The sequence below is a fragment of the Panthera tigris genome, chromosome B1 (genome assembly GCF_018350195.1).
Source record: "Panthera tigris isolate Pti1 chromosome B1, P.tigris_Pti1_mat1.1, whole genome shotgun sequence".
Classification (NCBI taxonomy): Eukaryota; Metazoa; Chordata; class Mammalia; order Carnivora; family Felidae; genus Panthera; species Panthera tigris.
The window spans coordinates 149318017-149335625 of record NC_056663.1 but is presented as its reverse complement, the minus strand read 5'-3'; the positions used below and the strand labels follow the sequence as shown (position 1 = coordinate 149335625).

The 17609-nt window shown below is 37.5% G+C and overlaps 2 protein-coding genes across 16 annotated transcripts in view; one reads left to right on the top strand and one right to left on the bottom strand.

Moving 5' to 3' along the window:
• Positions 1 to 9744, bottom strand: part of CENPC (centromere protein C) — an 81004-nt gene extending 71260 nt beyond the window's left edge. Inside the window, exons 1-3 of the mRNA XM_042984429.1 lie at positions 9590 to 9744; positions 5338 to 5384; positions 416 to 486 (exon numbers count right to left, since the gene is read on the bottom strand). Of these exons, the coding sequence (XP_042840363.1) occupies positions 416 to 486; positions 5338 to 5384; positions 9590 to 9607 (136 nt within the window). The 5' untranslated portion in view covers positions 9608 to 9744. The remainder of the gene's footprint in view (positions 1 to 415; positions 487 to 5337; positions 5385 to 9589) is intronic.
• STAP1 (signal transducing adaptor family member 1) overlaps positions 9688 to 17609 on the top strand; it is a 65992-nt gene continuing 58070 nt past the window's right edge. For 7 of the 15 annotated variants that reach the window (XM_042984443.1, XM_042984442.1, XM_042984441.1 and 4 more), the window contains exons 1-3: positions 9928 to 10174; positions 10721 to 10793; positions 12387 to 12573. The gene's annotated coding sequence lies outside the window, so the exon portion shown is untranslated. Of the gene's footprint in view, positions 9772 to 9927; positions 10360 to 10720; positions 10794 to 12386; positions 12574 to 16782; positions 17087 to 17609 lie in introns of those variants that run through there. The other 8 variants (XM_007086901.3, XM_042984440.1, XM_042984439.1 and 5 more) reach the window with 5 other exon arrangements.

The window sequence follows — 17609 nt, the reverse complement described above, 5'->3', positions numbered from 1 at the left end:
TTTTCAATACCTTCTGATGCTGACAAGCACTTAGAAAAGTTTTTGCAATAATTCACCATTTCTTTAAAATGAACTGCGAATCACCAAACATTCTCTCTTAGGGATCCTAAGAATTCTGCACATTTATTCCCATTACATGAAATACTTTCTCTTGCATAAGATAATTATTTATGGACTTCTAGACCATAGAACTCTAGTGTGACCTAAAGGAAATGACAAATTATGCTCATTTTTGACAGTATTATCCTTAGTGTAACAGAAGGTAAAGGATTGCACATGTACTCAAAATTCCTGGAAAAACATTTTACATACATTTATTTAAATACTAGAACACATTTGCTGAATTTAATATTAATGAATATCACAAATTTTCATCCAACCCAACCCTCAAGTCCATCTTGAAATGAAGCCTTACTTTTTTCTTCAAAACAATCTTGTAAGATTTCCAGTATGTTTTGGCCTTGCTTCGTATTAATGTCAGGTGCTCTAATAAGAAGGAATGAAGGGAAAATGTCACATATCATTTCCATAAGACACTTGCTATTTATGTTACCATCTACCTTGAAAATTTCATATCTCATTATAAAATGTTATTTTACTTAATGGGAAAAATATCACCTTTACTATGTAAGGACAAAACAAGTACTTGAGTCCAAGAGTTCCCAGAAAAGTATGTGAAGCAGTATGTCATTATGTATAATAACAATTATACTCCTTGAATGAACAGTGACATCTAAAGCCATCTTAGACCACTTTTATATCTAAACAAGAACATCAACATTTTTGAACAAATCCAATCAGTACTAAGACACTTCTTTAATAAAAACTCTATAGTCACAAGTCCTAACAGCTCTAAGTAACAGTCTTCCCTACAAGTTCTCAAATGCACTTTTGATTCAGTATCATTACCCTTAGCAGCTTATGAAACAGTATAAAATTTTAACTGTAATTTCACATGCAGTTGTAAGAAATGTTATAAAGGAGATCCCTTGTTCACTTCATCCCGTTTCCCCCAATGGTAACATTTTGTAAAATTATACTATACAATCACAACCAGGATGCTGATACCAATACAACCCACTAATCTTATTTAGGTTTCTCCAGTTCTACATATACAGTTGACCCTTGAACAAAATTGTTATGAACTGCATGGGTCCACTCATAAACGGATTTTTTTCAGTAAACATATTAGAAAATTTTTTGGAGACCTTCAACAATTAAAAAACTTGCAGACAAACCACAAAGCCTAGAAACATAAAAAATATTTAACAAAAAGTTAAGAATGTCATCAGTGCATAAAACAGATGTAGATATTAGTAGATACTAGTCTATTTTATCATCTACTATCATAAAATACACACAAATCTATTCTTAGAAGTTAAAATTAATCAAAACTTACATACACAGTACACAGTGCCATTTATAGTCAAGAGATATAAAGACACAGTATTAAATCATAACTGCATAAAATTAATTATAGTTCATGCTATAACACTACTATAATAATTTTGTAGCCACCTCCTGTTGCTATTTTTTTTTAACTTTATTGATTTCTTTTGAGGGAGAGGAGAAAGTGAATGTGAGCGGGGGGAGGTGCAGAGAGAGAGGGAAAGAGAGAATTCCAAGCAGATTCCGTGTTGTCAACGCAGAGCCGAACACAGGCTCAATCCCACGAACCCCGAGATCATGACCCGAGCTGAAATAAAGAGTTGGACGCTTAACTGACTGAGCCATCCAGGAGCCCCCATCTTGTTGCTATTGTGGTGAGCTCCCTTGTTGGTGACTATCCCTTTAAAATGCCCATATAACACTAATCATCTCTGAGTGAACAATTCACCTCTCCAGTAAATTGTGTATTGCAGTAAAAAGTGATCTCTCATACTTCTCCCACTCTTCATCATGTTTAGTGCATTACCATAAATCTTGAGTAACACCAGGGACTCAACAAGGTTACCACTAGTGATGCTGGAGGTGTTCCCAAGAAACAAAAAAATGTCATGACACTACAAGAAAAAGTTGAATTACTTGATATATACCATAGATTGAGGTCTGCAGATATGGTTGCCTGCTACTTCAAGATAAATAAATGCAGCATAAGGACCACTGCCAAAAAAGAAAGGGAAATTCATGAAGCTGTCTTTGTAGGCTAGAGCAGGACAAAACCTTGCACTTTCTGCAAAGTACCTTTTGATCTTGTACGGAACATACAGCTTTTATGTGGATGCAGGAGATGCTATAAAGAAGGCATGATTATGATTCTAATACGGTTTGAGAAAAGTTAAGTCATTACAAAACAACTTAAAGCAAAAGGAAGATGAAAGATCTAAAGCTGGAGAATTTAATACCAGCAAAGGATAGTTTGATAATTTAGAAAGAGATCTGACTTAAAAAATGTCAAGATAAACAGGAAATCAACTTTTGCTGAACGAGAAAGAGGCAGCAGACGAGCTCCCAGATGCCATTAAGAAAATCACTGAGGATCCTCACAAAGGGTATCTCCCTAAACAGATTTTAATGCAGACAAAAGTGTTCTATTCTAGAAAAAAATGCCACAAAGAGCATTTATTAATAAGGAAGAGAAGCAAGCACCATGATTTAAGACAGGAAAGGACAGGCTAATCTCTACTGTTTTGTGCAAATGCAGTCAGGTTTATAATCAGGACTGACCTTATCTATAAGGATGCTAATCCCTAGCTTTGAAGGGGAAGTTAAACACCAGCTGCCAGATTTTTAGTTATACTACAACAAGAAGGCTGGACAATGAGAACCCTTCTTCTGGACTGGTTCTATCAATGCTTTGTCCCTGAAATCAGGGAGTACCCTGACAGTAAGAGACTGTCTTTTAAAGTTCTTTTCATATTGGACAATGCCACTGGACACCCAGAACCACAAGAGTTCAACACAGAAGTGAAAATGGTCTACCCGCCCCAACATAACACCTCTAGATTCGGGGGTCAAAAGGATCTTTAAGACTCATTACACATGGTACTTTAGGGAAAAGTCTGTCAACACTATGGAACAGGAACCCAATAGAGACAACATTATGAAAGTCTGGAAGCATTAAAGCATTGAAGATATCACTGTTACAGAAAAGGCTGTGAACACCATCAAGACCGAAACAATAAATTCCTACTAGAAAAAACTGTAGGCAGATGTTGTACATGACTTCACAGGATTTACAACAGAGCAAATCAAGAAAATCATGAACATGGGGAACTGGGATGGCTCAATCAGTTAAAAATCCAACTCTTGACCTCAGCTCAGGTAATGATCTCACAGTCTGAGATGGAGCCCCACCTTGGCTCCGTGCTGGGTGGGAGCCTGCTTAAGATTCTCTCTCTCCCTCTCCACTCCCACCCTCACTCAAGCATGTGCACATGCTCTCTCTCTCTCTCTCTGTCTCTCAAAAAAAAATAATAAATAAATAAAAATTAAAATAAATACATAAAATAAAATCATGAATGAGATTATGGATATGGCAAAAAAGTTTGGGGGTTTCAAGATACAGATTGTGGAGGAATTCAAGAGCTAGTAGACATCACACCAGAGGAATTAACAGAAGATGACTTTATGGAGATGAGCACTTTCACAACAGTACCAGATGATGGGGAAAAAGATATACAAGAAGCACTGCCAGAAAACAAATTGACATTAGACAATCTGGCAGAGGGTTCCCATTATTCAAGACTGCTTTTGACTTCTTTTATAACATAGACCTTAGTTACAGGCATACAGGCACTGAATTAAACAGTGGAAGGATTGGTACCATATAAAAACATTTTTAGACAAATGAAAAAGCAAAGTCAGACAGAAATTATGATGTATTTGCAAAAAGTTCACTGAATGTGCCTGCCTCCCCTTTTACCTCCTCCACCTCTGCCACACCTGAAACAGCAAGACCACCTCAACCCTTTCTCCTCCTTCTCAGCCTACTCAGTGTGAAGACGATGAGGATGAAGGTCTTTATGATGGTGCACTTCCACTTAATGAACAGTAAATAATCAGCATGCCGTACCATTAATAAACTGTGTTATGTGTGTACCTTCATGTGAAAATCTAATTAACTGTACAGCAAGACAGGTAGGAGACATTTTTAAGTCATCATCATCATTGTCTAAGTATTCAGTGTGTAGAACATCATGTGCAAAACTTGAATGAAGTGGGTAAGTGATATTTAACATAAAACTAATAATCTGTTTATTTTCTTACTGTCTTGTAACTTTCCTTTCAAAGAAGTACATTACCATACAGCACGCCTGTCATCACAGGTATTTTTTTAAAAAGACTTAACAATGTTTCTAATACTGTATTATGAATATAACTATAATACCATATGCCATACAAATTTTATAATGATTCATTCATTAGTGTACAGACTAGGCTACCACGAAACAATCGTATCGATTACACTAGGCTACCATAAAGCAATCATATTGCTTTCATTATCAGTACGTTATACCTATAAATATGAAAATGTGAATTTCTTTTCCACATCACTTTTTCATATTTGATGTCTAGTGTTAGTAATATGTATAACATCTACAGTGTTTTGTATCATATAACTGTATCGATGTAGGTAATGACAGATGATGTAGATAATGAGAGAGATGATATATTAATAAAATGTATCAATAAATACAGTACTGTAAAAGTATTTTCTCTTGTGATTTTCTTAATAACATTTTCTATTCTCTACTTTATTAATTGTATTATTGTATTATTTTATGTTATTGGTAAGGCTTCTAGGCAACAGTAGGCTTTTAGTAGCAAGTTTTGGGGGAGTCAAAAGTTGTACGAGGATTTTCAACTGTGCAGGGGTCAGCAACCCTCACCCCTGAGTTGTTCAAGGGTCAACTGTACTCATTTGTGTGTTTCTGTTCCTATTTAATTCTGTGCCATTTTTCACATCTATAGGCTCAGGTATCACCATCACAGTCAAGATACTGAACAGTTCCACACCACAAAGATACTTTTTATTTCTTTTTATAATCTATACGCACATTTTCTTTTAGCCCTACCAAATGAGCTCTATCTTTGTAATATTACCATTCAATCCATTCTATAGACTGCTTTCCCCATGGCTGTCACTTATAACTGAGACTACCTCTTCCTGATCCATAATTTATCAGGTGAATTTCTTTTCTCACTGCCATTAAGTAGTCATTACACTGCTTGCGTTAATATTTCTCTGTTAGTATAAAATCACTAAGATGACTATACTTAATCAGTGGGCACAGAAATCATGTTAGACAGAAGTAATTTCTCCCTTCTTCTTTTAAAAATCACTTCCTAAAAATGGAAATAAAAATGACCTTAAAAGTTAAATATGTAACTCACCTGGACGGTCGGCAAAATCTTCTTCTGTAGTCATTTTTGAGATGATCCTGAAAGAAAAGTAAATCATCAAACTGGTGAAAAGTTAAGTTCTTCATTTGTTCATTCAGCAAGTTTTGCTTATTGTCTATTACAGTACCATAAAGAGGAATTCTTCTGGATCAAGTGAAGGAGAACTTGCCTCATATCTACTGTTTCAAAATCTTTGCTTATACTAATTTGTTCACCCTGGGAATCATTCCATCTTCCTCCCCTTACTCCCATACCTTTCCCATCATCAAAACCACAACTATCTGGGCTTCCAATAATTCAGGCTGGTTGATAAGCAGTATCTACTTATCTCCTTTCCTTGCAGGAAGATTCCTCTAAAATAATAGTTAAGGGCTACAATGGCATAGACCAATGAAAAAGACAATGAAGAGAGGACCATCTGTTAACAAATTTAAGAAATTTGTAGAAGATGGAAAATAAATGAAGTATGTTAATTGATAAAACAGAATAAAAGCAGTAGCAGACAAAAGTTAGTTCAGAGGATCCAGTCTTTGATGAGGAGTAAAGCTGATCTGCCCAGGAGAAAACCATAACAATGCAGAACTACAAAACTCAAAATATGAGGAGGCTAAGAGTGAGAAAGGGAATGAACAGAGTAACAGACTCTCACATCCCCTATCCCTATAAACACAAGTTTAAAAAACTGTATTCTATTGTCTGTCTTAAATATCACCAGCATCTGTGGATCAGGAGACACTCAGAGGTCTCTAAAACAAAACATGAATATCAAGATATAAATTTTAAAAATGGAGAAGAAAAAGGGCCAAGAGAAAACTGATACCAAGAATGAGAAAGAAGAGCATAAGCCAACATACACACTTGTTGAATTATTATGTTGTACACCTAAAACTAATGTAACACTGAGTGTCAACTAGGCTTCTATTTAAAAAAAAAAAAAAGAGAGAGAGAGAGAAAGAAAAAACTTGAAAAAAACAAAAACAAAAATCCAATTAGTACCTTCAAGAGAGATTTGAAATACTGGACTCATAAAACAAAAAGTGATATACTATAAACACTAAACAACTAAATTAAGACCAAGAAAAATTCTTAATAATTAAAAACATGATTGCCTAATGGAGAAAAAGTCTCTTTTAGCAAATGGTGCTGGGAGAACTGGACAGCAACATGCAGAAGAATGAAACTGGACCACTTTCTTTACACCATACACAAAAATAAATTCAAAATGGATGAAAAAACTAATGAAAAAGGAAACCATCAAAATGCTACAGGAGAAAACAGGCAGCAACCTCTTTGACCTCGGCTGCAGCAACATCTGACTTGACTTGTCTCTGAAGGCAAGGGAAATAAAAACAAAAGTGAACCATTGAGACCTCATCAAGATAAAAAGCTTCTGCACAGTAAAGGAAACAATCAACAAAACTAAAAGGCAAACAATGGAATGGGAAAAGATATTTGCAAATGGTGTATCTGATAAAGTGTTCGTATCCAAAATGTATGAAGAATTCACCAAACTCAATACCCAAAAAACAAATAATCCAGTGAAGAAATGGGCAGAAGACAGGAATAGACACTTTTCCAAAGACATCCAAATGGCTAACAGACACATGAAAAGATGCTCAACACCGCTCATTACCGGGGAAATACAAATTAAAACGACATTTAGATACCACCTTACACCGGTCAGAGTGGCTAAAATTAACTACTCAGCAAACAACAGATGTTGGTGAGGATGTGGAGAAATGGGAACCCTTTTGCATCGTTGGTGGAAATGCAAACCGGCACAGCCACTCTGGAAAACAGTACAAGATTTCTCAAAATATTAAAAATAGGACTACCCTACAACCCAGAAATTGCACTACTAGAAATTTATCCAAAGGATGCAGGAGTGCTGATTCGAAGGGGCACCTGCACCTCAATGTTTATAGCAGTGTTTTCAACAATAGCCAAATTATGGAAAGAGCCCAAATGTCCATTGACTGATGAATGGATAAAGAAGATGTGGTATATATACAGAATGGAATACTACTCAGCAACGAAAAAGAATGAATTCTTGCCATTTGACCCAACTAAAATATATGGTTTAAAACAAACAAACAAACAAACAAAAATGAGAATGAGCGGAAAAGCTACAGGCTAGAAAAAAATATCTGCAAAAGGTAATCTGAAAAGGACTATTATCCAAAATATGCAAAGAATGTTTAAAACTCAACAATAAGAAAATAAACAACCCAATTAAAAACTAAATGGGCCAAAGACCTTATACCTCAGATAAGATGTACAGATGGTAAAAAAGCATATGAAAAGATGCTCCACATCACATATCATCAGGAAAAAGCACATTAAAAGCCACAATGAGATACCACTATACCTATTAGAATGACCAAAATCTGGGACACTGACAATTCCAAATGCTGGTAAGGATATGGCACAACAGAAAACTCTCATTTATTTATTTATTTTTTTTAATGTTTATTTATTTTTGAGAGCAAGAGAGAAAGAGCATAAGCAGGGGAGAGGCAGAGAGAGAGGGAGACACATGTCCGAAGCAGGCTTCAGGCTCCAAGCTGTCAGCACAGAGCCCGATGCGGGGCTTGAACTCACAGACTGTGAGATCATGACCTGAGCTGAAGTCAAGCGATTAACCGAGCCACCCAGGTGCCCCAACTCTCATTTATTTTTTAATATAAATGGTACAGTCATTTTGGAAGGCAGATTTGGTGGTTTTTACAAAAGTAAACAGACTCTCACCATGACTTAGCAATCATATTGCTTGTTATTTACCCAAAGGAGTTGAAAACTTATGTCCACACAACAATCTGCACAGATGTTTATAGCAATTTTATAACTGCCAAAACTTGAAAGCAACAAGATGTCCTTCACTAGGTAAATGGATAAAGTGTGGTACATCCAGACGATAGCATATCATTGAGCACCAAAAAGAAATGAACTACCAAGCCATGAAAAGACATGAATAAATCTTAAACGCGTCATTCTAAATGAAACAAGTCAATCTGAAAAGGCTATGTATGTATGATTTCAACTATATGACATTCTGGAAAAAAGCAAAACTATCGCGACGGTAAAAAGATCAGTGGTTACCAGAGTTCAGTGGGGAGGGAGGGAGAAATAGGCAGAACACAGAGGATATGTAGGGTAGTAAAAACACTCGATAATACAAGGATGGCTACGTGTCATTAGACTTTTGTCCAAACACACAGAATGTACAACACCAAGAGTCAGACTTAGTATAAATTATGGACTTCGGGCAATAATGATGGGTGAATGCGGTTCATCAACTGTAATAAATACATCATTCTGGTGGGGGATCCTAACAACAGGGGTAGCTATGCAGGTGTGGGAGTAAGGGGGTATATGGAAAGTCTCTGTACCTTCCTCTTAGTTTTGCTAAGAACCCAAGACTGCTCTAAAAAAATTAACTCTTTAAAAAAAGGAACCGTGGGCATTAGGTAAATTTTATTCCCCTCCTCTTCCTACAATGAGAATGGCTTTATTTCTGTTTAATTCTATACAATATAAACAATGTATGTGCTCACATTAAAAGGACGCTCTACAGTATTTACACATCTTTATGCAAACAAGCATTACTTTATAACTTTATATAAGTGGGATATCATTGGTGAAGATTTTCTTAAAAAGAGAAATAAAGTAGAAAACACACGTTTAGGGCAGGGGCCGACATGGGTTGTACAATATATAGTAACTATAAGCAAAGTGTGAAATACAGAATACTGAATACCAAGGGAGTCCAATAACACGGAAACAAAAAATTAGTTCCCGCCCCCTTGGGCATTCATACCTTAAGCACTTTTTAACTAACACCTGCCTTTCAGAAAACTTTACCAGTAACAAGCACTCCACAAATAATATGCTTCTGCAGACCAGCAAGTCCACACTTTTTAGGCGTTTCAAAACTTCTATAGACAGAAAATTATTTGGAGGACTAGAAACCAGAGTTAGACCAAAACAGTAGCAATCACAAGATTCTCTGAAGAGACAGATGCCATCACAACCAAAACGAAAAGAAACCTGTGGGGAAACAATACAAGGAAGTTAACTCCTGGCTATCAGCACACGACCAGCTCTGATCTCAAAAACTTGGCGGGCTTTTCCACTGAAATCTCCAAGAAGCCACAGTAAAACATTTCATTCTCTCCCGCCCCGAGCGCAGGTGCCAGGGGCGGCCGAGCTCCCATACGCAGAAGCGGCAGGAGCCTGCACTTACCAGACCCGTCGCAGCCATTTTCCGACCCGGCCCCACCCGCGCCGGGGGTCTGGCACGCAAGCCCTCGCGGGCCGTGACTCGAAGAAGCCCGGCACAGACAGAGTCGCGGGAGGAGCAGTTAGGCGGCACCCCAGGAGCGCCCCTGAGGTGGGAGGTGGCAAAACTGAAGGAACTGCGAGCTAGTAAGCGCGCTACCGACGCTCTTCACCCATTGGCTCGGCCCTTCCGGAGCACCCAGCGGTCTCCGCGGTTTGAAACGGTCTGCACATGCGCAAAACGAACCGCTCAACCGTACAGAAAGCCGTTAAAGGCCCGCCCTCACATTGGACACTCCAACAGTCCCGCCCCTCGCAGGGCCCGCCGCAGCCCCGCCCCATCTTTCCCATAGCCCCGCCCTCCCTTTCTCTAACTGTTTTCTCCTCTTTTGCTGGCTAGGCAATCGGAGGATTGAACGTAAAGCTGGGGATTTCCGTAAAGCTGCTCTGAGCAGGCACCGTGTCGAGAACAGCCTTTATTCTTGAGCCGGGTGTAAAACTTGTCAGCGGTTCTATTACAGAGTAAAAAATAATACTTGGAAGGATAAAGGTAAAAATTGCAGAAATCGTTTGAAAAGAAATAGTTCATTGTGCGGGCTCATCCTCCACACCGAATCCATCTATGCATCACCTCTGAAAGTAATAACAATGTAACGCTGATGATGATAACGATGTATTCTTCTTTCAAATATGTGGGTAATATTTTCATGAAGCATTGCTAACAAAGTGACTTAGGTAAATATATGTCATTTAAGTATAATGTCCTGAAAGGAGACCTAAATCAGTAGTCTTGAAATATACTCAGCGACTAGCTGTATCATCTAGAATAAAATTGTGGCACTATTCCGGGTGTTTCCTTATTTATATAATTATATAATAGGAGAGCTTATAAATGCTCTGAAGACTTGACCATTTTATGATGCTATGAAACTTGTGTTCTATTTTTGTGATTTAATAAAAATTTGCACAGGAATTTTAATCATAAAATACATTACTTATTGAATAAATTCATTAATCAAGAGTTGAACTAATAAACTTTTAAAACATGTAATGATTTAACAAATGTTATCACCTATGGTTTGTTTATTTTTGGTAGGGAAGAGGTACTATATATTAACTCTACAATCAGACTGGGTTCCATTCTACTCCCAAGAATTCTGTTATAATGGGTAAGTTGATTAAACTATCTGTTTCTCAAGTCCCTTGTCTGTAAAATGGGAATAATATTAAAGTTGCTGAGATATTGGGTTAATTCATTTTAATATCTAGGTGAAATGCCTGGAACATAGTAAGAATTCAATAAATAACGATTGGTTTTATTATAGGGTTTTGCCAATCAGAATACATTATATAATATGATGTCATATTTGGAATACATTATAATAAAAAAACTATCATTTATTCCGTACACACCATATACTGTTTTTTTTTTCTAAATGCTCTCCATGCACTAACTTATTTTATTCTTAAAACATTCCTGTTAAAAGAAGACAGCTAGTATCCCCATCTTACAGACAACAGAAGTGGGATAGTGTTTAAGTAACTAACTGCCCCATAATCACACTACCATTAAATGGCAGGACTGGGGGTGAACCCTGGTATTCTGATTCCAGAACTGAGCACTTAATCACTACACTCTTTATTTCTCAGTGAGAAATTTTACCAAGCACAATCACCAATGTAAATTTCCACATCTAAAATGATATTCCCTGTTTCCACTGGAAACTAACTCTCAGAGGTATTTTGTGAAACTTGAAATGCAGTGACATGCTGGTATCGAATGCAGGGCACAAAGGGTGTTGGTAATAACTACAGAGAAAATGGAGCAACACTTTATGAAAACCAAAAGTTATGGAAACTCCACCATCCCCAAGCAAACTTTTCAGTTCCCTCTGCATCTGTCCTACTATTTATAGCCCCACAATGGTTTTGGCATCCTAAAATAGGATTGCTAGTTGATGGACTAATGTTTATAAAACCTAGATCTGTCATTATAGGCCCCCTGCGCACCCCCCCCCCAAATACATTCAGATCTCTCTTTATGAACTTCCATGGTAACTGGATAAATCTTGAAGTTTTCCATCACAGCTACATAACCTAGGTGAGGAGTGTGTGTGTGTGTGTGTGTGTGTGTGTGTGTATCAGTCTATGGAATTATGTGTATTCGATGTGTATATGGGAAATAAAGTTTACAGAAACTGAACTTAAGAGGGTACTAGAAACTTTTAGTTGCTTAGGATTTTATGCAGATAGTTTAAAATTGGTTAAAACTAGTTTAAAGAATATTTTAGACCTTAAAAATTACACTCTAAATGAACTTGCTCTAGGAATTGTAACACAATTGCTATTAAAATTTAAATTGTTCCTTATTTATAATAAACTCAAACTGGTAATATGTCCACCATTTACATATTAAATGTAATTTATGTACATGTAAATATAATATGTACATATTTATAAAGTGTAGTTCATGTGACAGAATATTCCTCAGCAATAAAAACAAACTACTGATACATGCAACAACTTAGATGAATCTTAAAAGCTAGGTAAGAGAAGCCAGACATCAAAGGCAACCTGCTGTATGATTACATAAATGTAACTTGATGAAATTATACACATAGAAATGAAACCAATAGTTGCCAGCAGATGAAGTTGGGGGTAGAAGATGTTGACAACAAAGGCCAAGGAGGGAACATTTTATGATGCTGGAAATAGTCTATGTCTTCAATATAATACTCTTATGTTTTTGTCAAAACTCTCAGAACTGTGCTCCTAAAGAAAGGATGACTTTTGCTATATATTATACGTCAATGAACTGGACTTGAAAAATTAATGTTAGAGAGTGTTACCAAACCAAAGTGGACCCACTCCTTGGTGACTTACAGGCAGACTACACCAGGTGGAGTTGCCTCACAAGGTCAACTATTTGTACAAACAAGGAGATCACAGGTAATAATTTCCAAAACAGTGTCTCTCCAACGAGGGGAAAGCAGGCTCTTTTTATTAGGCCTTGGGATAAATATTCAGAAGGGATTTTAACATTATAATGAAGCTGAGGTCAGCTCTGGCACTTTCTTTTTCCCTTTCCTCCTCCTCCTCCTCCTCCTCCTCCTCCTCCTCCTCCTCCTTCTTCTTCTTCTTCTTCTTCTAAATGTTCACTTATTTTTGAAAAAGAGCACGCGAGCTTGTGAGGGGAGGTACAAAGAGACAGAGGGACAGAGGTTCCAAAGCGCGCTTCACGCTGACCCATGAACTGTGAAATCATGGCCTAAATCTCATGCTCAACCAACTGAGCCACCCCACCTCTGGCACTTCTGATTCATCTGTGCAAGCACAGGGGATCAGACCAATAGAGGGAGAGAGAGATAACCAAATGCAGTGTGGGAATTAGGGTCAGACTGTGATTCAAAACGAAGCCATAAAGAGCATTAAGCAATGGAAAACTAAAGTAGTAATTATTAAATGACAGGGAAATGTAAAATTTTCTTAGATATTATAATGCTACTGTGTTGATGTAAGAAAATGTCCTATTCTTTTAGGATAAGGATATACATATGAAGTATTAAGGGGTAAAATGTGACGTTTGTAAGTACTTTGAAATGGTTCAGTTAAAAAAAAAAGATATAGTTACAGCAAATCTGGCAAAACGCTAACAATTATTGGAACTACATGGTAGATGTGTAGGTGTTTATTAATACTGCTCTTTCAGGGATGCCTAGGTGGCTCAGTCCATTAAGTGTCCAATTTCGGCTCAGGTCATGATCTCATGGTTCATGAGTTTGAGCCCAACATCGGGCTGCATGCTGACAGTGCAGAACCTGCTTGGGATTCTCTCTCCCTCTCTCTATTACCCCTGCCCCACTTGCATTTTCTCTCTCTCTCTCTGTCTCTCTCTCTCTCTCTCTCACACACACACACACGCACACAAACACACATACAAAATAAATAAATAAACTTTAAAAAATAAAAATACTGCTCTTTCAGCTTCTCTGTTTGTTGGAAACTTTTCATACTAAAATGATAGGGCAAAGTGGCATTAATAAAATTACTGAAGTTCTCAAAATTTTTGCAAAAAAATTATTATGCCAAAGTGTCATAGACTCTAAGTCTAAAGCTCTCTTTTGGCCAGCAAAAGAGCAGGATGCAGGATGAAAAATGAGAGATGGCTAATGTCCGGGAAAAGACAAGAGACCCAAATAAGGGTCCTTGCCCCGTTTTTTTTTTAGGATCAGAAGGCTTACAAACATGGTGATGGACGTGCACAAAGAGACAATAAATCTGTGAACATTAACTTATGAACATGAGGGAAAGGAGGTCTTGAAGATATTCAGGGTTAGGGGTTTGGGTTAATACAAAGCAAAATCCTGATGCCGGCAGTCAGGCAGAAAGTTGTTTACAGGAGACGTGAGGCACCACCTCTGTTTATCTTAGCTAGTCTAGGGGAGGAGACAGATAGGACACGTGACCTCAGGGTTAACAAGGCACCTTTTTTTTAATAATCATCTCTGCTCTGGGCTGCCTCATCTCCAGCGCAGTGGTCTATAGCCCAATTTACCTGTTTACCTAACTTGGTCCTTCCTTCCTGTGAAAGCAGCTTTCTGCTATAGCACTAAATTGGGGGTGCTTCCGCCCTGCATATCTAATCTTGTTTTTTTCATATACCGATGTACTGGGTGCCTTTGTACCTCCCTATTCTTGGTTGCCTTGTTTGTTTACCCAAACTCAGGTGTTAGCATCCTATGGCTTTGTACTTCTTTATTGCCTTGTTAACCCATTGGCAAGCCCGGGGGATTCCTAAGCTTATTCCTCACACAAAAGTCAAAAGTGAAAATATTAGCAATTTACTATAGGATAATTTTGTCAGAAAAAATTACACTCCAAAAATCAATTTGTAAAAATTATAAACATTTCGATTATAACTTAATTTGCTAAAGTGAAATAAACTTATTTATATAATTTTGGAGTTTATTTTTTAATATAACATTTAAATTTTTAAAATTCTTTACTGTCAAATGTTGTTCCATGTGTTAAGTACACTCACTTTAAGTAGGCTTTTCTCTACTAAATAGGCTCTTCTAAGACTCTAATTTCCAAATTATAAAGTGTGTTTGCAGTATGCAGGTAGGTGGCAGCAACGTTCACGAAAACAATTTTATACAATGGGTTAAAAGTCCCCATGAGTTCTTAATTGAGTGCTACATAAAAATCTTTACAGTTACCTCTGTGCCAAGTGTTTGATTCATAGTTGCTGTTGAATTCTATTATATATATATATATATATATATATATATATATATACATTGTTTCTCTTCCCAAGAACACAACAGGGGCGACTGAGTCAGTAGGTAGAGCATGTGACTCTTGATCTCAGAGTTCTGAGTTTGAACTCCACACTGCTGGTAGAGTTTCCTTATAAAAAAATTTTTTTTAATAAAAAGAACACAACAAATACACTATTCTCTGGATCTCCATTCTGTAGTCTGTAGTTTACTTCTAGTCAGCATAATTCTGAAAAATTAGCTTTTGTCATTTAAAACACATTTAGGGGTGCCTCAGTGGCTCAGTCGGTTAAGCATCAGACTTTGGCTTGGGTCATAATCTCACAGTTTATGAGTTCAAGCCCCACGACCGGCTCTGTGCTAACAGCTCAGAGCCTGGAGCCTGCTTCAGATTCTGTGTCTCCATCTCTCTCTCTGCCCCTCCCCTGTTCGCAGTCTGCCTCTCTCTCTCTCTCTCACAAATAAATAAACATTTAAAAAAAAAATTTTTTTAAAGAAAGAAATAGGGGCTCTTGGGTGACTCAGTCCATTAAGCGTCCAACTTTGGGTCAGGTCATGAACTCACAGCTCATGAGTTCAAGCCCCACATCGGGCTCTCCAGCTCAGCACAGAGCCTACCTCAGGTCCTCTGCATCTTCCTCTCTTGCTGCCCTCCCCTGCGTGCTCTCTCTCTCTCTTTCTCTGTCAAAAATAAAACAAACATTAAAAAAAATAAATTTTCAAAAAGTACAATTAGATTTTCAAAAGTTTAATACTTTCTGCATTATAATTTAACCTTGCAAAGACTTAAATTACTTTAGTGGTACTAGGCAAAAATTTAAATAATAAACATTAGTAGTTATTGACACAGATATATGCTCCAGACAAGTTATATGAAAAAATGTAGTTTATCAAATATCATGTACTTATCTGATTATGTAAATATACACAAATAGAGAAAAAGTGCCAAAAAGGTGATGGTACCCATCCAAACCGTGCTAATGGTAGATGGTGGACGAGCATGTAATTTTCATTTTTTTAATTTATGCCTGAAGACTTGTTTTTTCTAGAACTTATATAAGTAAATTTTCCATTTATTAGGAAAAATTAAGAAAATATTTTAAGTATTTATAAAGCATGCTATATGAGATGTTTGTAAATTTAAGCACCTATAGAAATTCATAAACAATAAAGTGCCCAAACTATAGCTTGTAGGCCATACCTAACAGTGGGAAAGGGTGAAAGAAGTAGGAAAATAAACTGCAAACAAAGACACAAAGCAAAAAGGTCATAATCTCAGTTCGTGTGTTTGATTCCCATGTCTGTTTCTAACCAGACTGGGCAGCACTGGGATTCTCTTTCCCTCTTTCTCAGCCCCTCCCCCACATGTGCTTTATCTCTCAAAAAAAATTATTTTATAAATAAATAGGGGCACCTGGGTGGCTGAGTTGGTTGAGCATCCGACTTCAGCTGAGGTCATGATCTCATGGTTTGTGGCTTAGGGCCCTGCATTGGGCTCTGTGCTGGGCTCTGCTGACAGCTCGGAATCTGGAACCTGCTTTGGTTTCTGTGTCTCCCTCTCTCTCTGCCCCTCCCCTGCTCGCTCTCTCTCTCTCTCAAAAATAAATTTAAAAACATTAAAAATAAAAATAAACATTAAAAAAATATTTTAAAAAAGGAAATGCTGTGCTATTGACAGAAAATCTGTCAGATATTGTAGAGTGTTCATGTTTGCAAAATGAACTAGATTACGAACACCTTCAATGTTAGCATAAATTCTCACTTCTTCCTGTAGACAGTGCAGAACTATATTGATCAGGGGTCACTTCTATAGAATAGAACTCATAATAGCTACTTTAGGCAAAAACGGGATCTACTAGTATGCATTATTGGTTTACAGAATTGTTGGGATGGAAGGAGAAATAACATATTCAGGGCTTTCAGGAATGATTCCTAAAGATACACTGCAGAACTGAACACCAAGAGCCAGCTGTTGTATGTATAATCAGGAAGCAAACTGAAAAGCTGAGAAGGTAATGCTGGTGCTGGAATCTCCAGAACCATACTGACACTGCACAATCAGGAAGTCACTTCTGTTACAAAAGTTCCATGTCTAGGAAGCCACAACGAATAAGAAGTCTCCATGAGCAGGAAGCCTCCTTGTTGCTGCTGGCTCCAGAAACACATCATATTCACCGTGACAGGTACCAGAAAATTGACGTTCCATGCTTTGACTAACTATCACCACCCATGAAACTAGTGATCAACTACTGAGACTTCTGATAGTATTGCCACACAAAAAATTAGAAGCCTATAGACCATGCTTCAGCCTAGGGGAACAGCAAATCAAGAATAAATTCTGTTTCCATCTACCTTGCTACCCAACTCCAGCTCCAAAAAAAAGGTCTGGATATGTAGCTTTTAGCTTTTCAGCCTCTGCAGTAAAGAATGGCATACGGGAGTGCCTGGGTGGCTCAGTAGGTTGAGCATCCGACCCAGCTCAGGTCATGATCTCACGGTTCCCCAGTTCGTGGGCCTGAGCCCCATGTTGGGTTTTGTGCTGACATATTCAGATTCTCTTCTGCTTCAGATTCTGTCTCCCTCTCTGTCTGCCCCTCCCCCATGCACATGTGTGCACACTTTCTTTTTCTCTCTCTTTCTCAAAAATAAACATTAAAAAATAATAATAATGGCATACTGGAAGGGGCTGGAATGGATACTGAACAC